At 53.1% G+C, this 25,264-nt stretch overlaps 1 protein-coding gene across 4 annotated transcripts in view; it reads left to right on the top strand.

The window, feature by feature from the left end:
* The first annotated feature begins 6,843 nt into the window (after positions 1-6,843).
* Positions 6,844-25,264, top strand: part of SFXN5 (sideroflexin 5) — a 150,893-nt gene continuing 132,472 nt past the window's right edge. For all 4 annotated transcript variants that reach the window (XR_014590170.1, XM_083861860.1, XM_083861859.1 and 1 more), the window contains exons 1-2: positions 6,844-6,955; positions 16,485-16,553. Coding sequence is in view for 3 of the 4 variants with exons in the window: in XM_083861860.1 (XP_083717986.1) it covers positions 6,899-6,955; positions 16,485-16,553 (126 nt within the window). In the remaining variant the exon portion in view is untranslated. The remainder of the gene's footprint in view (positions 6,956-16,484; positions 16,554-25,264) is intronic.

The following is a 25,264-nucleotide window of genomic DNA, read 5'->3' on the forward strand; positions in this document are numbered from 1 at the left end:
TCCTCTTCCCCCATCCCTCCCACCTTCCACCCCTCAGCCCTTTTCCTTCCCAGCTCCCTCTTCTCTCTCCATTCAATCCTTTCCCTTCAAGAAAATGAACTCCCCTTAAGCCTCTGTAAATGACTCTGCTGCTCTCCCAGAGGAGCTTCCTTAGCCCTAATCCCGGTTTATTTTCCCTCCAGCTGGATGGAGCCCCCGTGGGGCTCAGCACCTGTCTGGGGATCACATTAACCCTGCACGGCTCAGGGGGGAATGTTTGGGGTGCTGTGACCCCGGGAAAGGGGATCCATCCCGGGAAAGGGGATCCATCCCAGCAAAGGCAGCTCAGACCGGCTGGGGCAGTCCCTGGGAGAATTGGGCTGGAAATTGGACAAACGGAGGATTTAAAGCCCTGATTGCTGCTGAACCCCCGTGCCTGGCTCCACCAGGGCTGGGCCTGCCTTGACTCGGGACTGATGGAATAATTCCCATCCCTGCAGGCCGGGATTGTTGTTCCAAGCTGGAGTTTTGCTGCCCAACACGAGTTTTCTCCAATTGTGGATTTACAGATGGAGCTGACAAGGAACGTTCCTGTCACTGTGTCCTTCAGGCAGCTGTCCCCTCTGGGGAGGGGTCTGGGACCCCAAAACCCGCTCTGGGCTGGGGGACCCTGGATGGGCACCAGGGCTGCTCTCTCTGCCCTCCCCAGCTGGGCAGGGAGAGAAAATCCAACTAAAAACTCATCTGGGGATAAGGGCAAGGAGAGATCCCTCAGAACTCACCAGGAAAATGAGATTTTGAGGAAACCAGTTTAATTTATTACCAATCAAACCAGAGCAGGACAATGAGAAATAAACCCAAACGTTAAATCACTTTTCCCCAGCCCTCCTTTCCTCCCAGGCTCCATTTCCTCACGATTCTCCAGCTCCTCCTTCCAAGTGAACAGGGAATGGGGCTGTGCTCAGCCCACCCCACGTTGTCTCTGCTCCTCTTCCTCCTCCCGGGCTGCATTTCCCACATCTCCCCCTGCTCGGGGTCCTTCCCATGGGGACAAAAATCCCCCAGAGCTTCTCCTGTTTGGTTCCTTCCCTTGGGCTGCAGCTCTGCAGGAACTGCTCCAGTCTGGGCCCCTCGTGGGGTCTGACCTTCTTTAGGGGCTTCCTATGGGGTCAGATCTGCTTTAGGGGCTTCCTATGGGGTCAGACCTGCTTTAGGGGCTCCCCTTGGGGTCAGACCTTCTTTAGGGGCTTCCTGTGAGGTTCAGTCTCCTTTAGGGACTTCCCATGGGGTTCAGTATCCTTCAGGGGCTTCCTGTGGGGTCACACTTCCTTCAGGGGCTTCCCTTGGGGCCAGACCTGCTTTAGGGGCTTTCTGTGGGGTTCAGTCTCCTTTAGGGATTTCCCTTGGGGTTCAGTCTCCTTCAGGAGCTTCCTGTGGGGTCACACCTCATTCAGGGGCCTCCTGTGGGGTCAGACCTTCTTTAGGGGCTTCCTATGGGGTTCAATCTCCTTCAGGGGCTTCCCTTGGGGTTCAATCTCCTTTAGGGGCTTCCCATAGGGTCACATCTCCTTCAGGGGCTTCCCTTGGGGTTCAATCTCCTTTAGGGGTTTCTATGGGGTCACACTTCCTTCAGGGGCTTCCTGTGGGGTCTGACCTCCTTCAGGGGCTTTTCTTGGAGTTCAATCTCCTTTAGGGGTTTCTATAGGGCCAAATCTCCTTCAGGGGCATCCTGTGGGCTCTGACCTCCTTTGGGGGCTTCCCTTGTGTTCAGTCTCCTTCAGGGGCTTTTCTTGGGGTCAAACCTCCTTCAGGGGCTTCCTATGGGGTTCAATCTCTTTCAGGGTCTTTCCATGGGGCCAAACCTTCTTCAGGAGTTTTCCATAGGGCCAGACCTCCTTCAGGGGTTCCCATGGGGTCCCAGCCTCCTCACAGGATTCCCCCCACCCAAACCTGCCCACCCAACCCCAGTTTCTTGATGAGTTCACACCGTGGCCGGGGGGTTGTTTCCCCCCCCAAAAAAAAAACCCCAAAATTGGAAAAACCACAATTTTTTTTGCCTGGGAAATCAACCCCCCCTCCTCCTTCCCCAAGGCAGGGAAAACACAAGTTGTCAGTCGGGATGGGATCTGGTGGGGATTGATATCAGCCAAAGAATTGATATTCTTTTCTGGTATTTAACCAAAAAAGTGATAGTCTTATGTCACTCCAAATGGGGTTTGAGATAAACAGATTCTCTCCCCTCTGTTGTTACCAAACATTCCGTGTGTCAACACTGGGGACGGCAGTGATTATCTGGCTCGGGGGAAAGGGAGGGAAGGAGGGGGAGATCCCTGCGAGACGAGGATTTGGGGCCGGATCCATATTCATGGCAGGGCCTGGGATGGGGTTTTGGGGAAGGGAGAATGACCTCCTTGAGCTTTTATAGTTTTATTTTTCATTTGAAGACGGAGCTGCGGAGAAGGAAAGGACCCCGAGCAGAGGCTGATTTGGGATCAGGATTAGGGATGTCCCTGGAGTTGTGGGGTCAGGGCAGAGCTGACCCCAAAGCCCCGGGGATGGGGGCAGGATGTGCTCCTGGTTCTTCATTCCCTGCTGGGAATTCCAGCCTGGCAGGGACATGGTGCTGGGGTTGTCACAATTTTAACAAGATCTCAGAAGAAAAACAAACAGAAATGATAAAAATCCCATTTTTCTGGTCTTTTCTGTTCCCCTTTTCACCCTTCAGACCCTTTTCCGTCCCATTTCCCCCCCCGGAGCTGGGGAGAAGGAAAGGACACCGAGCAGAGGCTGATTTGGGATCAGGATTAGGGATGTCCCTGGAGTTGTGGGGTCAGGGCAGAGCTGACCCCAAAGCCTGGGGATGGGGGCAGGATGTGCTCCTGGTTCCTCATGTCCCTGCTGGGAATTCCAGCCTGGCAGGGACATGGTGCTGGAGCTTTGACAAGATCTTTAACCACTTTAACAAGATCTCGGAAGAAAAATGAACAGAAATGATAAAAATTCCATTTCCCTGCTCTTTTCTGTTCCCCTTTTCACCCTTCAGACCCTTTTCTGTCCCATTTCCCCCCCGGAGCTGCAGGAGATTTGGGGTTCACTGAACGGGATCGGTGCTGGATCGGCCCAAAATCACAATTTGCTTTTGCAGGTGGGGAGAAAACAGGAAATTATCGGCTCTGAGGGCACAAGGCAGAGCAGCAGCAAAATGGGACCTTCACAGTTTTCCCTGGGGAGCAAAAATATGGGATTTTTTATTTTTTATTTCCAGATGTATTTTTTAATTCCTCCTTAGATGGAAATCCTGACTCGCTCTTTCCTCCTCTGCCTTTGCATCTTGTCCACCAAGGAGAAAAAAATATGGGATTTTTCTTTTTTATTCCTCCTTTTTTTTTTTTTTTTTATTCCTCCTATTTTTTTCTTTTTAATTCCTCTTTAGATGGAAATCCTGACCCTTTGCTTCTCCTCCACCAAGGAGAAAAAAAATATGGGATTTTTCTTTTTTTCAGGTGTATTTTTTAATTCCTCAGACGAAAACCCTGACCCCTCTGTCCTTTGCTTCTTCTCCTCCACCAAGGTGGAAAAAATATGGGATTTTTCTTTTTTATTCCTCCTTATTTTTTCTTTTTAATTCCTCCTTAGATGAAAACCCTGACCCTCTGCCTTTGCTTCTCCTCCACCAAGGTAGAAAAAATATGGGATTTTTCTTTTTTTCAGGTGTATTTTTTAATTCCTCATTAGATGGAAATCCTGTCCCCCTCTGCCTTTGCTTCTCCTCCACCAAGGAGGAAAAAATATGGGATTTTTTTTATTATTCCTCCTTATTTTTTCTTTTTAATTCCTCCTCAGGTGGAAATCCTGCCCCGCTCTGTCCTTTGCTTCTCCTCCACCAAGGTGGAAAAAATATGGTTGTTTTTTTTTTTTTTCCAGGTGTATTTTTTAATTCCTCCTTAGATGCAAATCCTGACCCACTCTGTCCTCCTCTGCCTTTGCATCTTCTCCACCAAGGAGGAAAAAAATATGGGATTTTTTTTATTTTCAGTTTTTAATTCCTCCTTAGATGGAAATCCTGACCCCTCTGTCCTTTGCTTCTCCTCCACCACCCCCTCCCTGCTCCATCCCCACCTCGCTGTGTTTGCTGTCCCTCGGAGGATTGATCCTAATCCTCCAAACAATTTCCCCGGCATTGGAAGGTCCGGACACTTTTTATCCCACTAATCTGGGGAGGAGAATTCCAGCGGCGGCTCCGCGCGGCCCCCGGTGCCCCCCGACCTTGGATTTATCTGCTCGGATCGTTATCAGCTGGGTTTGGTTATGGGGGCTCGGGAATTGCAATTCCACAAGGAAAAGGAGTTGTGGGGTTGGTGGGGATGTGTTGGAGTCCAGGAAACCCATCTGGGCACCCTGGAAAGTCACAGACTTCAGTAGAGAGGCCTGGGATCTGAAAAAGAGGGTCTGGGGTCTGTGCAGGGGGTTTGGGGTCTGTCCAGGGGGTCTGGGGTCTGTGCAGGGGGTCTGGGGTCTGTGCACGGGGTCTGGGGTCTGTGCACGGGGTCTGGGGTCTGTCCAGGGGGTCTGGGGTCTGTGCAGGGGGTTTGGGGTCTGTGCAGGGGGGTCTGGGGTCTGTCCAGGGGGTCTGGGGTCTGTGCAGGAGGGTCTGGGGTCTGTCCAGGGGGTCTGGGGTCTGTGCAGGGGGGTCTGGGGTCTGTGCACGGGGTCTGGGGTCTGTGCACGGGGTCTGGGGTCTGTCCAGGGGGTCTGGGGTCTGTGCAGGGGGTTTGGGGTCTGTGCAGGGGGGTCTGGGGTCTGTCCAGGGGGTCTGGGGTCTGTGCAGGAGGGTCTGGGGTCTGTCCAGGGGGTCTGGGGTCTGTGCAGGGGGTCTGGGGTCTGCCCAGGGGGGTCTGGGGTCTGTGCAGGGGGTCTGGGGTCTGCCCAGGGGGGTCTGGGGTCTGTGCAGGGGTTTGGGGTCTGTCCAGGGGGGTCTGGGGTCTGCCCAGGAGGGTCTGGGGTCTGTCCAGGGGGTCTGGGGTCTGCCCAGGGGGGTTTGCCTGGCACAGAGCCCAGGAGGACACAGGCTTTGATTTTGGTCCATGTGAAAAACATCCAACAGAGAGAAGAATTGCAAGTCACAAACGTGTAACTGAGAGTAGTGTAGTTATCACTGTGCAGAAGATTTTGCAGTTTTGGGATTTTAGAATGTCGATGCAAAGGGACAAGATGGAGGAATCTAGGTGGAACCCTGAGTTCTTCTCCTTCTCCCTTGGCCTCCATTGTCTGCAGTGACGTGGGCACAGGGGAGTTTCAGTGGGTTGGGGCAGAGTAGAAATGACCCTGTTAGTGCAGGGGATGGACATTGGTATGAAATTGGTAAATAATAAGTTTGTAATTATCTGCATGTCCTGGGTTGTGGTGTAGGATGTGCACACAGTATTTATCCCATCCCCATCCCCATGAGCTGTTGGAACCAGGTGGGGCAGTGTTTTCCCAGGCCCCTCCTTTGGGCTCTTCTGCTCATGGCCCATCAATGCCTTGCCCAGGACTCCCAGGGAACTCCCTCCAGGAGCTCTCTCTGTTTAATGGGCCATCAAGGAGCCACTGCACGACTCCTCATCCCATTGGGAGATGCTCCCAATGCCCAGGGGGAGGAGCCAAGCATTCCCACCTGGAGAGAATCTGGGATTTGGGACAGGACAAGCAGCCCTGAGCCACTGGATTCCCAGAGGAGCAGAGCTCCCAGACCTTTCTGTGGGATCACTGCTTCAGGAAGAGCCCCTCACCTGGACTGCTCCCCCCACCCTGCTCAGGGTGTGTTCTGACTCTGCCAGTGCTCCTTTGTGTTATTGCATTAATTTTATTTTATTTTATTTTATTTTATTTTTTTAATTATTTTTATTTTATTTTTATTTTATTTTATTTTTACCTTTTTACCTTTCTTCTTATTAAATCGTATTTCTGACTTGGAGCCTCTCACTCGTTTTCCTTCCAAACCACAACACTGTATAAAGGCAGAGTGACCTCCCATCACGGGGCAGTCCCCTCGTGTCCAGGCTGCTGTGAACACCTTGGGGGACACAGAGAATTGTAAGATCAGAATTAATAAACAACACGAGAAACCAAGAAAACCAAGACCTTGAGACTCCTCATCCTTCTCACACCGACCACAGAACACAGAGACATTCCAGGGATTTGTGCAGAGCCACAAGGTCCCCCTGAGCCTCCTTTTCTCCAGGCTCAGCCCCTTCCTATCTCCCTCAGGAATTCTCCAGCCCTTTCCCAGCTCCCTCAGGAATTCTCCATTCCCTTTCCCATCTCCTCAGGAATTCTCCATTCCCTTTCCCATCTCCTCAGGAATTCTCCATTCCCCTTCCCAGCTCCCTCAGGAATTCTCCATTCCCTTTCCCATCTCCTCAGGAATTCTCCAGCCCTTTCCCAGTTCCCTCAGGAATTCTCCAGCCCTTTTCCAGCTCCCTCAGCCCTTCCCTGGACAGGCTCCAGCCCTTCCATGTCCTCCTTGTCATGGATGTCCGCAGGGATGACAATTTAATAACATTTGGGGTAGTTTTTTCAGCAGTTTTTAGGCTTTCACCTTTCCGAGTTTTAGTATTTGCTCAGTCTATTACAGAATTAAGGCAAAACTCGTTTTTCCATGTCCCGTTCACCAGCATCCCCCTCACTCTGAAATCTCCCTTCCCCCGCTCCCTCCCGGGGGTCTCTGACGGGACTACATTTCCCATGATGCCCCGCGGGCTGCGCGTTCCCCATTGGCTGGCGGAGCCGGCGCGGCCCCGTCCCAGGTAAAGCCCGGCGGACTCCATGTCCCGGCGTGCCCCGCGGCAGCTGCGGTTGGCCACAGCCAATCAGCGCGGGGCCGGCCGGGGGGCGGGGCCCGGCGGCGGGGGAGGCTGTTTAAAGTGGCGCTTGCGGGATGGCGGAGCCGGCGGACTATCCCCCGTTCCAGCTGGGGAAGCCCCGCTTCGAGCAGGTACGGGCGGCGGCGGGAGGCGGCGGGGGGCACACCGGGAGAGGCGGCGGCAGCCGCCCCTTCGCCGCGCGCGGCATCGACCCTCCATCCTGGGCACGGAGCCCCCCGCTCCGCTTCGCCCCGCCCCCTGCGCAGAGCCGCACGTTGATTGGTCCGCAGCCCCCGCGCTATTGGTCGGCCGGGCTGTCACTCAGAGCCGCCGCCCCCTGCCCGCGGCGGGTCGCCCGGCGGGCGGGCTCTGGCGGGTCCCAGCGCGCCCCTGTGGCGCGGGACGCAGCGCGGCGGGCGGGGGGCTCGGGGGTCGCGGGTTCGAGCCCTGCGGGCGCTCCCCGGGGCAATGGGGACAGGCAGGGTCCCGGTGTCGCTCCTGGTGTCGCATGGCGCGGGTTCCTCCTGTCCCCGAGGGGCTGGTGCGAAGGAATGGGCTCTGCCCAAGGTGGTTGGGAGGGGAAGAGCAGCTTTGGGTTGGGAATGCGGCTTCCAGGTGCAGGGTGAGAGGCAGGGATGCTCTAGGTGGGCCCTTGCCAACCTCAGCAGGCAAGGGCTACCTTTAGTGACGATTGAGGGGTGGATTGTAACCACCTAGTATGATGTATGGGACAAGCAATTGTGAGTGATCACAACAACTGTGTTCTCCACACCTTACTGTGGGTTTGTGAAGAGCAGCTGCTGGTTGAGACATACACCTGTCCCCAGGTGGGCAGGCCCAGCTACCACCACCCAGTCTGGGTGACTAGAGACAACTGGTTGTGCAATCATTTAGGCTGATAAAAAGACTCATAAAACCTTCAGCCCCTCCTGAGCTGGACAGCACTCCATGGAGAAAGCTGCTCTTTAACTGGGGCTTGTGACTGTGTCCTACCATTGGGACAATCCCCAGGGAAACCATTCCCACCATCCCCAACAATCCAGAACCCTTATTGAGCCATGAGCTGACTCCATGCTTGGCTCAACCCAAGCATCCCCTGTAGAAATCCCCTGTGGGTTTCCCAGGGGAGCCATTCCATGGGGGATCTCCTGCCCCTTCCATGGAGGATCTCCTGCCCATTCCATGGAGGATCTCCTGCCCATTCCATGGAGGATCTCCTGCCCATTCCATGGGGGGATCTCCTGCCCATTCCATGGGGGATCTCCTGCCCATTCCATGGAGGATCTCCTGCCCATTCCATGGGGGGATCTCCTGCCCATTCCATGGGGGATCTCCTGGCCATTCCATGGGGGGAATCTCCTGCCCCTTCCATGGGGGGGATCTCCTGCCCCATTCCATAGGGGGGATCTCCTGCCCATTCCATGGGGGGATCTCCTGCCCATTCCATGGGGGGATCTCCTGCCCCATTCCATAGGGGGATCTCCTGTTCATTCCATGGGGGATCTCCTGCCCCATTCCATGGGGGGAATCTCCTGTTCATTCCATGGGGGGATCTCCTGCCCATTCCATGGGGGGAATCTCCTGTTCATTCCATGGGGAATCTCCTGCCCATTCCATGGAGGATCTCCTGCCCATTCCATGGGGGGAATCTCCTGTTCATTCCATGGGGAATCTCCTGCCCCATTCCATGGGGGGGATCTCCTGCCCCTTCCATGGGGGGGATCTCCTGCCCATTCCATGGGGGGATCTCCTGCCCCTTCCATGGGGGGATCTCCTGCCCAGTTCCTGAGGGGGATCTCCTGCCCATTCCATGGGGGGGATCTCCTGCCCATTCCATGGGGGATCTCCTGCCCCTTCCATGGGGGGGATCTCCTGCCCATTCCATGGGGGGATCTCCTGCCCATTCCATGGGGGGATCTCCTGCCCCTTCCATGGGGGGGATCTCCTGCCCATTCCATGGGGAATCTCCTGCCCATTTCATGGGGGGATCTCCTGCCCATTCCATGGGGGGAATCTCCTGCCCCATTCCATAGGGGGGATCTCCTGCCCATTCCATGGGGGGATCTCCTGCCCATTCCATGGGGGAATCTCCTGGCCATTCCATGGGGGGATCTCCTGCCCGTTCCATGGGGGATCTCCTGCCCCTTCCATGGGGGGGATCTCCTGCCCATTCCATGGGGGGGATCTCCTGGCCATTCCATGGGGAATCTCCTGCCCATTTCATGGGGGGATCTCCTGCCCATTCCATGGGGGGGATCTCCTGGCCATTCCATGGGGGGGATCTCCTGGCCATTCCATGGGGAATCTCCTGCCCATTTCATGGGGGGATCTCCTGCCCATTCCATGGGGGGGATCTCCTGGCCATTCCATGGGGGGGATCTCCTGCCCATTCCATGGGGAATCTCCTGCCCATTTCATGGGGGGATCTCCTGCCCATTCCATGGGGGGGATCTCCTGCCCAGTTCCTGGGGGGGATCTCCTGCTCATTCCATGGAGGATCTCCTGGTCATTCCATGGGGGATTTCCTGCCTTCACCTTCAACCCAACCACCCTTTGGGCTGAGCTGTGGGTTTCCCAGGGGAGCCATTCCATGGGGGATCTCCTGCCTCCTCCCACAGCCCAGATCCCTGCAGGACTTGGAGCAGCCTGGGACACTGGAGGTGTCCAGGTTGGGGATGGGAAGAGCTTTGAGGTCCCCTCCAACCCAACCCCATCAGTGCAGGGGGCCATCCACGAGCCACAGGGAGGGGGTGACTCCCCTGGGAATGTGAGGGACGCTCCAGCTGGGGAGAGAAGGAACTTTTTAATGAGGATGAGGAGGAGGAGGAGGAGACATTTCTCCCTCGCAGACACCACAGAGGATGGCAGGCAGGCTTGGCAGCACGTCAGGCACGGGATCGGCACGTTCTGTTCATTAGGGAGCGACTGGCACTTGTGGCAGTGCTGAGGAAACATTCCCGGGGCTGTGGGGGGTGTTCAGGGCTTTTATCCCTTTCCTGGGAGCTGTGGGAGGGGTTGTGGTGCTGCTGTCCTGGTTGGCTTCATCCCTGTTTGCTCCTGCTCCCTCTGCCCGAGGAGGGACAGCCCAATGTGGGAGCTGACAGCGTTGTGGGGCATAGAAGAAGGAGGTTGGAATGTTTCCAGGGTTTATGGGTCCTGTGGTGGCTCTGCTCTCTTTGGGATGTGGCACCACTCACATTCCTGCTCCCAACACGTCCTGGGAGAGCCCAGGCCCTTCATGCCCAGCTCAGACCCTTCCATGGGGAGCTCAGACCTTTCCATGGAGAGCCCAGCCTTTCCATCCCAGCTCAGACCCTTCCATGGAGTTCTCAGCCCCTCTATTCTCAGCTCAAACCCTTCCATGGAGAGCCCAAGCCCCTCCATCCCAGCTCAGACCCTTCCATGGAGTTCTCAGCCCTTCCTTGCCCAGCTCAGACCCTTCCATGGAGTTCTCAGCCCCTCCATCCCAGCTCAGACCCTTCCATGGAGTTCTCAGCCCTTCCTTGCCCAGCTCAGACCCTTCCATGGAATTCTCAGCCCCTCCATCCTTGCCTCAGACCCTTCCAGTTTTTTATTTCCCCCATCTTGACCTTGGTGTTTCCTTTCAAACTTCAGCACTGGAGAGGAGTCCCAGCGCATTCCCGAGGGGTCAGCCACCCCCAAACCTTCCCTGCCAGGTGCTTTCCCCTCCTGCCTTTTCCTGTTCTTTCCAGGGCCTTCCCAGGGGTTTTTATGACTTTCTGAGATCTCAGTTTTAGCTGTTTCCTCGTTGTTTTGGGCAGGATCAGTGAGCTGGGGTGGCTGAAATCCCAGCCAGATCCCTGTGGGATGCCAGCACTCCTTTCTCCCGGGCTGGGAGCAGCTCTGGGGCTGTGCACAGGGACAGGAGCTGGGACAGACACAGGGCAGCCTTTCCCCTGCGAGAGGAGAACAAGGAGAACTTCTGTGCTCGGGAACAAAAGCCTTGGCAGGGCGGCAGAGCCAACCCCCGGGGATTTGGATGAGAGCAGAATTCCCTTCCCTGCCGTGACCCCGAGCTCCAGGCAGGATTTGGGGCAGCAGGAGGGACAGCTCCAGCCCAGAGCCCCTCTGGGGTTCTGAGATGTCCTTTTCCTGCCTGCCTGTGCAGCTCCCTGCTCTCCCTCCTCCCCGGTGATGTTCTGTCGAGTCACCTTTTCCCAGCTCCCTGCCGGAAAGGCTCCCGCTGCAATCGGGGCTATTTTTAGGTGAAAGAAGAAATGAGGACGTTGGGCTTGAGGATGTGTGATGAGGACTTAATTTTCTGACAAGCAGGGCTAATTTGTTAGAAATACTCTTTTTTTTTTTTTTCCCTCTTCTTTATTTCCTGATTTTTATTCCTTTTCCTTTGAGGATTTGCTGAGTGCTCTCTCTCTTTCCCAAAGCCTGCTGTGTGTTCCCAGTGCTCCAGGGAGCCCAGAGATTTAATCCTGGGCAGAATCCAGCAGGGAGGTGTCCCTGCCCATGGCGGGGGTGCCACTGGATGGGATTTAAGGTCCCTTCCCACCCAAACCATTCCAGATCCCATGTCCAGGATCACCTGGCAGTGAGATAAAGCTGCAGGAGATCAGCCTCCGCTGTTGTTCAGTGTGAGGTTATTGTTCACTCCAATAAATGGCATCAAAGTCCTCTCTCCTGCAGGGATGTCACCGTGGAGAAGGGATTGCTTTGAAAGGGAGAAGGATCATGGAATCACAGCCTGGTTTGGGTTGGAAAGGATCTTAAATCCCATCCATTCCACCCCTGCCATGGCAGAAACACCTCCCACTGTCCCAGGTGGATCCAGCCTGGCCTTGGGCATTCCCAGGGATCCAGGGGCAGCCCCAGCAAATGTGGGAATTCCATTCCCAGCAATTCCTGCCCAAGATCCCAGCCCAATGTCCCCTTTCCCAGTGGGATCCATTCCCTGTGTCCTGTCCCTGCAGCCCTTGGCCCCAGTCCCTCTCCAGCTCTCCTGGAGTTTTCCCCTTCAGGGACTCGGAGCATTCCCTGCACTTTTCCCTTCTCCAGGGGAACATTCCCAGCTCTCCCAGCCTGGCTCCAGAGCAGCTCCAGGATTTGCTCCAGCAGCTCCAGCTCCTCCTGCTGTTGCCTTGGCTTTTTTACATCCCCATCACCCAGGGCTGGATTTAAAGGGGAATTTGTTCATTTGTGTCTCATGCTGTGAGTTTTAACCCCCAGCTCCTGCCCCTGGGAGGTTCCTGAGCCCTGTCCTGGCTGTGCCCACCAGGAGCAAACCTGGCCCTGCCCGTGGTGGTGGCTCTGAGGAGCTACAGGAGCTTCTCCCATTCCAATCTCGGCTCTTTACATTTGGAAAACCAAATTAAAAACATCAAAGAGGCTCCACAGTTTTAGCCCAAACAAACCTGATGTCACAAACGTGGCTGTGCCTTGTCAGCTCAGTCCCCTTTGCTCAATGGCTTCAATTGTCTTAACTTTGTTTGCTTTAGCTTAAACCTCTCCTAATTAATTTAAAGCTGACATGAGCCTGGTTTTGAGTTCAACCCCACCCCAAGCCTGTGTGCTCGTTGCTCTGGCTTAATTAAATCCTGTTTAAATCCAGGCTGTAATTAAAGTGCTGGATCTGTCCTTGCCTCCTGCTCTTCCCAGCATGGAATTCCTTGGAATTTTTTTCCTCCTGGAGGTGGTTAACACCTCGCTAATGTCCTCTTACCTCCTCTCACATCCCTGGAGTCTGCCAGGAGTTTTTTCCTTGTGGTTTTTGGGATCAGCTGGACCTTCAGGGCCCAGATCCCAGAGCTGCTGTGCCCTGGAAGGGAATTAATATTCCCAACCACTTCATCTCTGCTCGCAGAAGTGCTCCCAAAATAGCCCCGATTAATCACAGGAAATTGGTGATATTCGCTTTGCTCCCAGTTTACTCCAGCAGCTGCTCCAGGAATTACAGGGGGAAGGAGCCCAGGGATGGATTTTTGGGAGCAGAAGGTCAGATTCGTGGGTATCTCACCAGCTCTGTGCCTGGCAGGGGGATGAGAGCAGGGCTGGGAGGAGGGAACCATCGCCAGGCCTCAGGGAAATCTGGGTTTGGTGGACAGTGAGGCCACTGAGCTGTTCCTGTGTCCAGGGGCTGCATCGTCTCATCCCATTTCCACCTCCTGACACCTTTGGGACCCTATATCCCACCCAGGGCCACCCCTGCCATGACAGGGACACCTCCCACTGTCCCCAGATGGATCCAACCTGGCCTGGGACATTCCCAGGGATCCAGAGGCAACCCCAGCAAATCTGGGAATTCCAGCCCAGCCCCTCACTGCCCTCACAGGGAAGAATTTCCCAAAAAATTCTGAATTATTGGGAATTTCTGGGGCTTTTTTGTTTTGTTTTGTTGGAATTTTTTGGATTTTTTCCCCCTTGTGTTTTGTACGCACCTCTGTGAAAACCAATCTTGAACTGAATAAAACTCGTTTGGCTTCTAGCCAGGGGAATGAAGGGGGCAGCAGGGAATGATGCCCTGGGTGAGGGGAAGCCAAGCAGAGCTTTCCACATCACCTCAAAGGGAAAAACAGCGAGTGCCGTGGCTGGAGCACAGGGAAACAAAAGGTGTTTGTTGTTCAGGGGCTGGGCAGGCCTGGAAGAGGCACTGCAGGAGGAGGGAGGGTGGTGAGGGGGAGCCCAAGGAGCCCTCCTGGCTCTGGGTTTGAGCCTGGCTCAGTTTGGGGTGGTTTTGATGAGCCTGGCTCAGTTTGGGGTGACTCTGGATTTGGGCCTGACTCAGTTTGGGGTGGCTTTGATGAGTCTGGCCCAGTTTGGGGTGGCTCTGGGTTTGAGCCTGGCTCAGTTTGGGGTGGCTCTCCTGAGCCTGGCTCAGTTTGGGGTGGCTCTCCTGAGCCTGGCTCAGTTTGGGGTGGTTCTGATGAGCCTGGCTCAGTTTGGGGTGGCTCTCCTGAGCCTGGCTCAGTTTGGGGTGGCTCTCCTGAGCCTGGCTCAGTTTGGGGTGGTTCTGTTGAGCCAGGCTCAGTTTGGGGTGGTTCTCCTGAGCCTGGCTCAGTTTGGGGTGGTTCTCCTGAGCCTGGCTCAGTTTGGGGTGGTTCTGATGAGCCAGGCTCAGTTTGGGGTGGCTTTCCTGAGCCTGGCTCAGTTTGGGGTGGTTCTCCTCAGCCTGGCTCAGTTTGGGGTGGTTCTCCTGAGCCTGGCTCAGTTTGGGGTGGTTCTCCTCAGCCTGGCTCAGTTTGGGGTTGTTCTCCTGAGCCTGGCTCAGTCTGGGGTGGCCCTGTTGAGCCTGACTCAGTTTGGGGTGGTTCTGGGTTTGAGCCTGGCTCAGTCTGGGGTGGCTCTCACAGAGCCCTGTTTGTGGGGAAATGAGGCCCTGACTCATCAGAGTCCAACCAAACCAGGGCAAACCTGTTCAGACTCAGATTCTTTGGTGGTTTTGGTGTTCTCTGACCACAAGATGGACAAGCTCAGGCAGCACCACCTCGAAACAAATCCCTCATTGCCTCCTGCCCTGGGCTGGAATTGCAGATTTGCTGGGGCTGCCCCTGGCAGTGCCCAGGGCCAGGTTGGATCCACCTGGGGACAGTGGGAGGTGTCCCTGCCATGGCAGGGGTGGCCCTGGGTGGGATTTAGGGTCCCTTCCATCCCAACCATTCCCTGATTTCAGGATTTGGGCACTCTCACTCCCCAGCTGTGAGTCAGCACCAGCGATGGGCAGGGAATGCGATGCTGGGATAACACCAGGATGGGGCTGAGCTGCTCAAACCTGTCCTTGGGCTGGGCCAGGCAGGAGCTCAGTGCCAGCCAAACCCAGCCCTGGGACACAGGACCAGCCTCTGAGAGCTGGGAAATGGGAAAGTTGGTCATTTTAAATGACATTTCTACCCTGCCCCTTTGAACTTGAGGTCTCCTTCCCCCTCCCTGGTCATTTACTCCTTGGTCAAGTGGTTGGTAAAACACCGATGCTCCATTTAATTCAATTTAATTCAATTTATTCCTATTTAATTCTATTTAATGCTGCTTTTCTCAGCGTGTCACAGTGATACAGGCAGTGGGAAAATCAAGACCACTCAGATTTAAAATCCCCCCCAGTCCTGCTGTCGTTTGAAGCAGAAATTCCAAGCGTTGAGCAGGAATTCCCACTGCTCTGGGGGCTGTGGGATGAGCAGTGGGCTGGGCTGAGTCAGGAATTGCTCACGGTCCCCCCCTGCACCCCTGGCAGGCATTGGGCAGCGGTGCTGGGGGAGGCTGCTGGCATCTGCACGGCTCCTCACGCCCAGAAAGAAAAGGGGAGGCAGCAAAAATGTCAAGCTCAGAACCCACTGGAAAGTACCAGAATTAGTGTTAATTAGAGCTGTGCTCATTAAAAACCACTGGGCTTTTTTTTTTTTTTTCCTGGAGTTGTGTGGAGCTGTTTTGTTCCAGTTTTTTGGAAGGGATTCTTTTCATTTTGGAGGGGATTCTTTTTATTTTTTTAGTGCAGGACGTGGTGGAATAAGAGAGTTTAGAGAGGACAGGTTATGTGGGGTGGCCAGCAGAGTCCTGGAGAGGGATTTCTGCTGGAATGAGGGGGCAGAATCCCTGGGTGAGCAGGAAAGCAGCAGCAGCACGTTCAGGGAAGTGGTGCCAGCAGTGATTAAACGCCGTTCCCGCTGCTCCATCCACACTCCAGGCCTTTATTTATAGCCCATTCCTGCAGAACAAACCCACGGCAGGATGGAGCATTCCCAGGATCCCTGAGCTCCATCATCAGCTCTGGGTTGTGTGGAGGAGCCTCCAAACACAGAGGGGCCGCTGGGCTGGGCTGTCCTGTGTCCACTTGGCCTGAGGCTCTGGAATTCTCCTGCCTCTGGACCATGGAAGTTGGAGTGGTGATGCTCATGTATCCCAAAGGCTCCCAACCCCTTAATATTTCATGCTCTGGTGTTTGGAGTTGGTACAAATCCCGCTGATATTTTAATTTTTGCTGTCTAAATCCTGAGTCTCCTTTCCTCTGGAGCTGCCCATGACCTTCCCCTCGTGTTTCACAGATCCTTTCCCCTCCTTCCAGACTCTTTTTTTTCCTGGTTCTGGAAGTGCTCAGGGCCAGCTTGGGTGGAGCAGCCTGGTCTGGTTGGGCTCATTCTTGGTGGCACAGTGGGAACAATCCAGGCTGGGTGTGTTTGTGCAGGGAGAACTGGGTGGAAAAGCTGCTGAAGAAGCAAAAGGAGAGATCCTGGAGTGATTTGGGTTTCTTATAGCAAATTACCAGTAAAGACTTCCTCATTATGTATTTTTTATTTTATATTATTTATATACTTATTATTTATATATTTGTTATTTATTATTTCCTTTCAGTTGATACTTAATTATTTCATTATTTATTTCATCATTTAATATCTATTATTTATTTATTTTCAGTTGATAATTATTTTTTTCATTATTATTTATTATTTATTATTATTTTTATTATTTATTATTTATTATTTATTTTCAGTTGATACTTATTTATTTACTTATTTATTATTTATTTTATTATTTATCATTTTCAGTTGATACTTACTTATTTTACTTATTATTTATTATTTATTATTTCTTTTCACTCAATACTTCATTCTGCAAAGGAAATAAACCCTAAAAAAAGGCAATTTCTCACCGTGGTATTTATTTTTTTTTTTTTTTTTTTGTTGTTGTTCTCCTGTTTTCCAGACTTCATTTTATGGCAGATTCAGGCACTTCTTGGACATCATCGACCCCCGCACTCTCTTTGTGACCGAGGTAATGTGTGCACACCTCTGTTTTTGGGGGAAGGAGCTGGTTATTAGACAGCTGGAGGTGAAAACCAATCTCTCCTGTGAGCAGCAGAGGTAATGAAGCCGTGGCTCCAGTGGCTTTGTGTCTCACAGGTGATCGATTGCCCCGAGGAGTTGCTGTTAAATCTGGAACAGAAACTCGCCTTACTTCAGCCACCAGTGAATCCACATTTTCCCCTCTGCCAGCTGGGGAGGCCCTGAACTGGGTTTTTTTGGCAAAATTGCCACTGATTTTTCCTTCTCAGGAGGAAAATCCCTACAGGTCTTCATGGCAAAAGGGCAGGTGAGGGGATGGGAGAGTAAATTTTAAATCCACAGAGGAGTGAACAGGGTGGGTTGTGGGGCAGTTCTGCACTCCACAAGATGTTTGCTGTCATTTTTCCTCAGTTGTTGCCCTGTTGGTGGCAGGATTTGGGGATCCTCCCCTTTATTTCCATTTTATTTCCAGCTTTACTGCAGCACATAATGACTGAGGGTGATGGGGGACCCTTGGGAAGGAATAGTTCTGCTCCTGGTCTGCAATTCTGCCCTTTGGCCAGAAAACTTTGGATTTTCAGTGAAGAGCAGCTGCTTTTTCCTTTTTATTTTATTTTTTCCCCCCAATATCCACCTTGAGCCTGGCCTGAGGCTGTTCCCTCTCCTCCTGTCCCTGTTCCCTGCCTGTCCCCTCTGGCAGGGACTTGTGCAGAGCCACAAGGTCCCCCCTGAGCCTCCTTTTCTCCAGGCTCAGCCCCTTTCCAACTCCCTCAGGAATTCTCCAGCCCTTTCCCAGCTCCCTCAGGAATTCTCCATTCCCTTTCCCAGCTCCCTCAGGAATTCTCCAGCCCTTTCCCAGCTCCCTCAGGAATTCTCCAGCCCTTTCCAACTCCCTCAGGAATTCTCCAGCCCTTTCCCAGCTCCCTCAGGAATTCTCCATTCCCTTTCCCAGCTCCCTCAGGAATTCTCCATTCCCTTTCCCAGCTCCCTCAGGAATTCTCCAGCCCTTTCCCAGCTCCCTCAGGAATTCTCCATTCCCTTTCCCAGCTCCCTCAGGAATTCTCCATTCCCTTTCCCAGCTCCCTCAGGAATTCTCCAGCCCTTTCCCAGCTCCCTCAGGAATTCTCCAGCCCTTTCCAACTCCCTCAGGAATTCTCCAGCCCTTCCCAGCTCCCTCAGGAATTCTCCAGCCCTTTCCCAGCTCCCTCAGCCCTTCCTGCTGCTCCAGACCCTTCCCAGCACTTTTTAAGAGCTGAATCTCCTCTGCCCCTGGAGGGAATTTTCCTGCTTGTGCCTCTCCATGGATTGCAGAGGGATTTTGGGTGAGCTCTGAGCTCAGTTCCTGATCTGGCTCAACCACACACTTCTCCACCTCCCCATGGTCACCTTTTCAAACCTTTCCAGGTTTTTTTGGGAGGCTGGAAAGGGTTTGGATTCAGAGGGACCAGCTGGTGTAACTTCATTTTTTTTTTCCAGACAGCTTTTGATGAGGTTCCTTCAAGAAGGTGAAACCTGGGGAATCAAAAGAGCAAAGTCTGAGTGGCCCAGTTTTATCCTGGGTCAAAACTGAGCAGTTCTGGGTTAATGAGTGAAGCTCAACACAGCAGGGAGAGGTTTTGGTGTCCATCTCTGGGGCTGGAAAGGACAAGAATGAATTTCAGGGTCTTCAGGAATGGCCTGGAAGTTTTCCAGGGAGGGAAATACCCTCTGGGAGCTGGAATTCCTCTCAGGAGAACCTGCAGCGCCTCTGGTGATGTCCCCATGAGTTTCCCTTTCCCTGCAGAATTCCCTTGAAAAAGGGTCACCCCCTGGGGCAAAAAATCTGCTTTTTGCTTTGTCCTGCTCACTCCAGCACAAGAATCAGGTTGTGCAGGTGTAGAACTCCAAGGTTTTTTGGGGTTTTTTGCTTTCCTCTGATGGCTGAGGGCAGAAATGAGGACCTGGGAAGGGTTTGCAGAGGGAGCTCCTTTCCCACTGACAGATGGCTGCATCTCCCAGGCCCGGGGCTCCCAGGGAACAAACAAATCCCTCTTTGGCTTGGAGGAGCTCATTGGCAAAGGGAAAAGAGGAAAAAAAAGAGATAAATGAGTGTCTGATGGGAATGGAGGTGGATCCCATGGAAAATGGGGGAATATTGGATTTTCCTCCATCCTTTGCTGCTGGTGACTGTGTTGTGAGGAGGGATGGAGGAGATCTCTCCCAGCGAGGAGCTGAGGACAATCAGCCTCAGATTTATTGTTCAGATTCTTTACACAATTAGAAACTTCCTTGTGTTTTAGAGGTTCTAGAGGAGGAGGGAATCCTCAGGGGATGGTGCTGGTCTTGTTGTAGCTGAACTTTTACCTTCTGGGGTTGGACAATTTACCCCCATCACACCCAGCAGCAGCTCCTGAGGGGCTCAAACCCGGCCACCTCTCAAAGAGGAGCTTTGGTGGCTCCTAATTCACCTCATCCCTGCTTCTATAATGAAAAATCATCTCCCGGCAGCCGCAGATTTGCAAACTCCTCCTCAGAGAAGCGGGAAATGTTGAGAAGCGGGAAATGAGAATTGGGAAATATTGAGAATCGGGAAATGAGAAGCGGGAAATGTGTCATGGCGGGGTTGCCCAGGCCCGTCCCCTCAGGGCCCGCCTTGGGGTAAAATGAGGGCAAAATGCTCAGAGTTAAAGCTTTTCCTCCATCCTTTTTTGGTGTGTGGTCCGTGCTGCTGGTGACTGTGTTGTGAGGAGGGATGGAGGAGATCTCTCCCAGCGAGGAGCTGAGGATAATCAGCCTCGCTGACACACTCATTTATTGTTCAGATTCTTTACACAATTAGAAACTTCCTTGTGTTTTAGAGGTTCTGGAGGAGGGAATCCTCAGGGGATGGTGCTGGTCTTGTTGTAGCTGCACTTTTACCTTCTGGGGTTGGACAATTCCCCCATCACACCCAGCAGCAGCTCCTGAGCGGCTCAAACCCGGCCACCTCTCAAAGAGGAGCTTTGGTGGCTATTAATTCACCTCATTCCTGCTTCTATGATGAAAAATCATCTCCCGGCAGCCGCGGATTTGCAAATTCCTCCTCAGAGAAGCGGGAAATGTTGAGAATCGGGAAATGAGAAGCGGGAAATGTATCATGGCGGGGTCACCCAGGCCCGTCCCCTCAGGGCCCGCCTTGGGGTAAAATGAGGGCAAAATGCTCAGAGTTAAAGCTTTTCCTCCATCCTTTTTTGGTGTGTGGTCCGTGCTGCTGGTGACTGTGTTGTGAGGAGGGATGGAGGAGATCTCTCCCAGCGAGGAGCTGAGGATAATCAGCCTCAGATTTATTGTTCAGATTCTTAACACAATTAGAAACTTCCTTAGAGGTTCTGGAGAAGGGAATCCTCAGGGGATGGTGCTGGTCTTGTTGTAGCTGCACTTTTACCTTCTGGGGTCGGACAATTTACCCCATCACACCCAGCAGCAGCTCCTGAGCGGCTCAAACCCGGCCACCTCTCAAAGAGGAGCTTTGCTGGCTCCTAATTCACCTCATTCCTGCTTCTATAATGAAAAAATCATCTCCCGGCAGCCGCAGATTTGCAAACTCCTCCTCAGAGAAGCGGGAAATGTTGAGAAGCGGGAAATGAGAAGTGGGAAATGTGTCATGGCGGGGTTGCCCAGGCCCGTCCCCTCAGGGCCCGCCTTGGGGTAAAATGAGGGTAAAATGCTCGGACTTAAAGCTTTTCCTCCATCCTTTTTTGGTGTGTGGTCCGTGCTGCTGGTGACTGTGTTGTGAGGAGGGATGGAGGAGATCTCTCCCAGCGAGGAGCTGAGGACAATCAGCCTCAGATTTATTGTTCAGATTCTTAACACAATTAGAAACTTCCTTAGAGGTTCTGGAGAAGGGAATCCTCAGGGGATGGTGCTGGTCTTGTTGTAGCTGCACTTTTACCTTCTGGGGTTGGACAATTTACCCCCATCACACCCAGCAGCAGCTCCTGAGGGGCTCAAACCCGGCCACCTCTCAAAGAGGAGCTTTGCTGGCTCCTAATTCACCTCATCCCTGCTTCTATGATGAAAAAATCATCTCCCGGCAGCCGCAGATTTGCAAATTCCTTCTCAGAGAAGCGGGAAATGTTGAGAAGCGGGAAATGAGAATCGGGAAATGTTGAGAATCGGGAAATGAGAAGCGGGAAATGTGTCATGGCGGGGTCACCCAGGCGCGTCCCCTCAGGGCCTGCCTTGGGGTAAAATGAGGGTAAAATGCTCGGAATAAAGCTTTTCCTCCATCCTTTTTTGGTGTGTGCTCCGTGCTGCTGGTGACTGTGTTGTGAGGAGGGATGGAGGAGATCTCTCCCAGTGAGGAGCTGAGGATAATCAGCCTCGCTGACACACTCATTTATTGTTCAGATTCTTTACACAATTAGAAACTTCCTTGTGTTTTAGAGGTTCTAGAGGAGGAGGGAATCCTCAGGGGATGGTGCTGGTCTTGTTGTAGCTGCACTTTTACCTTCTGGGGTCGGACAATTTACCCCCATCACACCCAGCAGCAGCTCCTGAGCGGCTCAAACCCGGCCACCTCTCAAAGAGGAGCTTTGGTGGCTCCTAATTCACCTCATCCCTGCTTCTATAATGAAAAAATCATCTCCCGGCAGCCGCAGATTTGCAAACTCCTCCTCAGAGAAGCGGGAAATGTTGAGAATCGGGAAATGAGAAGCGGGAAATGAGAAGCGGGAAATGAGAATCGGGAAATGTGTCATGGCGGGGCCACCCAGGCCCGTCCCCTCAGGGCCCGCCTTGGGGTAAAATGAGGGTAAAATACTCGGAATAAAGCTTTTAATTGCTCTCTAATTAAAGCCCCATCGAGGGCAGCAGGTATTTTTGCTGAGGTGAGCTCATCCCGGCTGATATCGGCCTCTGTGGGGAGGAAGAGCCGATAACGATCCCGAGCGAGATGAGAACTCTTGTTTTATCTCATTGTTCAGAGTCCCCCGACTCCGCCGAGAGCATCTTGCATTCCCATATTTGGGTTTAAGATGGAAGCGGGATTAGATGTATGTTATTTATACTGAGCGGTACCTTCTTACTCAGCAGATTGCCTGTCTGTGTTTATTCGGTGTCACATCTGCTGGCTCCGGGCTCGAACAAAAAAAAAAAAAAAAGGGAAAAAAAAGAAAAAAAAAAAAAAAGTTTCTGGCTCCTGTTGTCTGTCGACTGCGGATCCAATACAATGGGGCCAGCTGGAGTCAAGTCTGCCGTGTGTGTTTTGTGTGTTTTGTGTGTGTTTTACAAGGAGATAAAACCCCAAACCGGGTGTGGCTGTTGGCAGGACACAGCTGGATCTCCACATTCACTGGAATTACTGCTGGTTGTGGGATCTTTAGTCCCTTCAGGTCATATCTGGGGTGAAAGTGGAACTCATGGAGCTCAGGGCACGCAGAGAACATCCCCAAAAATCCTGGAGTGAGGTCCAGGTTGTCCTCTGAACTCTGCCCCATCCCAGATCTCCTCCTGCAGCCCCCCAGGTTCACCCTGTTGGGGGTTTGTGGCAGGGAACGTGTGGTGCTCCTGGCACAGGGATTTCCCCGGGTCTGTGTGGCACATATGGGGTTCTGGAGGCTGCTCCCAGCCATGTGCAGCCTCCTGGTGGGATCCAAGAGGATGTGCCAGGCACACACAGCCCTGCAGCCCAGGGGGGACAAGGTGGGAGCTCAGGGGAATAGCTCAGGGCTGGCTCTGTGGGCTGCAGGTGTCTGCGGGGACTCTGTGCTGTCGTGGCCATCAGCCCAGGGATGGGGCTGATCTCCTGTTGGGGTTGTTCTTTTTCTCCAGCCTGGAGAAAAGGAGGCTCAGGGTGGCTCTGCACAAGTCTCTGACAGGAGGAGACAGCCAGGGAACAGGGACAGGAGGAGAGGGAACGGCCTCAGGCTGGGCCAGGGGATGCTCAGGGTGGGCAGCAGCAGGAATTTCCTCATGGAAAGGGTGCTCAGGCATTGGGAGTGCCCAGAGAGGTTTGGAGTGCCCATCTCTGGAGGGATTTCAGAGCCCTGTGGATGATGTGGCACTTGGGGACAGGGGACAGTGGTGGCCCTGGCAGTGCTGGAGTGGTTGGAATGGTCTCAGGGGACTTTTCCAACCTGAGCACCTCTGGGACTGTGTGGTCCCCAGGGTGCAGCAGCTGGGGTTTGTTCCATGCTCTCCCTCTCCAGAAGATCCCTCAGGAGTTCTCCTGGTCCTTGGTGACCCCAGTCTGTGCCCAGGAGCCCCTTGGCAAAGGCTGGATGGAGGGTTTGGACCCAAACCACCCCAGAGATCCCATGGATGGAGTCTCATCCCAACTGTGCTTTGTTTGAGCACATCCAGGGTAGAGAACGAGGCTGGTGAGGGGCTTGGGACACAAACCCTGTGAGGAACAAATGAGAGAGCTGGGTTGTTTATCCTGGAGAAAATGACACTCAGAGGTGACCTCATCACTCTCTACAACTCCCTGAGAGGTGGCTGCGCTCAGCTGGGGTTGGTCTCTTCTCCAGGCAGAGCAAGAGGACAGGACAGAGTCTTCAGCTCTGTCAAGGGAAATACAGGCTGGATATCAGGAAAAAGTTATTTACAGAAAGGGTGCTAAAGCACTGGAATGATTTGCCCAGGGAGGTGGTGGTGGAGTCACCATCCCTGGATGTGGCCAGGGTTTATTGAGGTGTCAGGGCTGGGTTGGATTCACTGATCCTGGAGGTCTCTCCCAACCTGCTGATGGTGTAGATGGCACATCCACAGGCTGAGGGACCATTTCCTGCTCCTTCCCCAGCTGGAATCCCAGCCCTGGGTGTTGTCCAGCTGTGCCGGGGCAGCCCCAGCCCTGCCAGGCTGTGCCCAGGTGGAGGGGCTGGGGCTGTGCTGCTGCAGCCCAGGCTGGAGCTGGGTGGGTGCTGGCAGGGCTGAGCTCTCTGAGAACATCCCCGGGTGCAGATGGTCTGTCTGGCACCCTATTGTGAGAGCTGAGACCCCAGCAGCCACCACTAGAAGTGCTCGAGGTTTTTTTTTCTGAGGAATAGGGGGTATGGGAGGAAAGAGACACTCCGGGAGAAGAAAAAAAAAAAAAAAAAGAAAAAAAAAAGAAAAAGAAAAAAAAAGTGGTTGTGGGTTTGTTGGGTTTTTTTTTAATCAGGGATGCTGTAAAATCTCGAGTGACACTTCATCCCACAGACAGCAGCAGAGAAACCAAGCAACAATAAATATTGAAACAGTAGCACAACCTTGCAGACAGACCTCGTTTTTGCTGTTAAAAAGGAGCTGAAGTGTAATGTCAGACATTAGCAGCTATCGAGTGGAGCTGCAGCGTGCTGAAAGTGGAGCTGCTTGGCATTTGGAGCTGTTGTATGTGGTAAAGTTTGCTCCTATTTTTTTTTTTTTTTTTCTGTCAGAGGTTCTGGTTAAAAGAACGTGCTTGACTTTTCCAGAAGGAATAGGAGACAACCAAGACTTTTTCCCGAAATTTGGAGGCCGTGGGATGGGATTTGCTGGAAGTACCTGAGCAGCTCAGAGAGCTGAGTGAAAGGGTCTCCTTGAGCTCGCTCTGACACTTTTGTTCACTGTCTATGCCACTCTTTTGTCCCCCTCAGGACCCACTGGCAGTGCTGGTGCAGGGCTCCTTTCTCTGCAAAAGTCCCCACGGGAGCTGCGAGAGGGAACTGGTGCAAGGCTGCGATTTTTAAAAGCCGAGCCCGAGCTTTTTTTTTGTTTTGCTGCTTGTTACCGTTCTAAACAAGATGGGATCTGGCCAGGGTTGTTATAGTAACTACTAAAGATTTCCTCAAGAGGAGAGAGGGGGGAGAAAAAATAGCAGCACAGGCCCCATTCATGCCTTGCTGCAGCTCTCCATTCAGAGCTGCTCGCTGCTCCTTTGCGAGACTGGAGGTAATTTCAGTCATTTCACTCATTTCAGTGACAAAACCACGTCCTCCTAATGAGCACAAATGCCTCTCCAGGATGTGCTGCTGGCACTCCCTGGTTCTTTTCCCGGCTCTGGAGGCAGCAGGGCTGTTCTTCCCTGGATCTGGCAGCTTTTCACCTTGTCTGATCCTCTACAATTGCCATTTGTTGGTGTCCTGCTCATGAAGAGTTTTTCCTGGGAGGGATTTTTGAAGGAGCCTGAAGCACAGAGCTCTGAGGAACAGCTCCAGGAGGCTCCAGGTCCTGTTGTCATCTCATGGGATTGATCCTCCTTGCAGGCTGGATGTGCCTGAAACCCCCTAAAATCCCGATTTGTTTCTCTCAGCCCTGCAGCTCTTCATCAGCCACACCCTGAAAGTGGCTTTTCCTGGAGTTTGATGCCTTAAGTTTTATCTCCCATGTATTTCATGTGTCTGTGGTGCCCAGGGGTGAGTTCTGAGCTCGCAGTCAGTGTCACTGAGCTCTGCACACAGCAGGGACACAAAACAAACCCTTTTCCTGCTGCACACCAAGGACAACTCTCAGCCCCAAAAGCACAAACAAGGGGGGCTGGAGGGAGGGACAAGAGGGATGGGACCTCCCAGCCTGGAGCTGGGACTGGACAATTCAACCCCAAAGTGCAAATGGACCAGAACTTAGAAAAGTCAGACCTCCTGACTGGGGTTCCATTTTCTGTCCATTTTGGGTCCAGTTTGTGATCATTTTGTGCCCATTTTGTGTCCATTTTGGGTCCATCTTGTGACCATTTTGTGTCTGTTTTGTGTCCATTTTGAGTCCATTTTTGTGTCCATTCTG

The sequence above is a fragment of the Zosterops lateralis genome, assembly GCF_965231275.1.
Source record: "Zosterops lateralis genome assembly, chromosome: 5".
NCBI lineage: Eukaryota > Metazoa > Chordata > Aves > Passeriformes > Zosteropidae > Zosterops > Zosterops lateralis.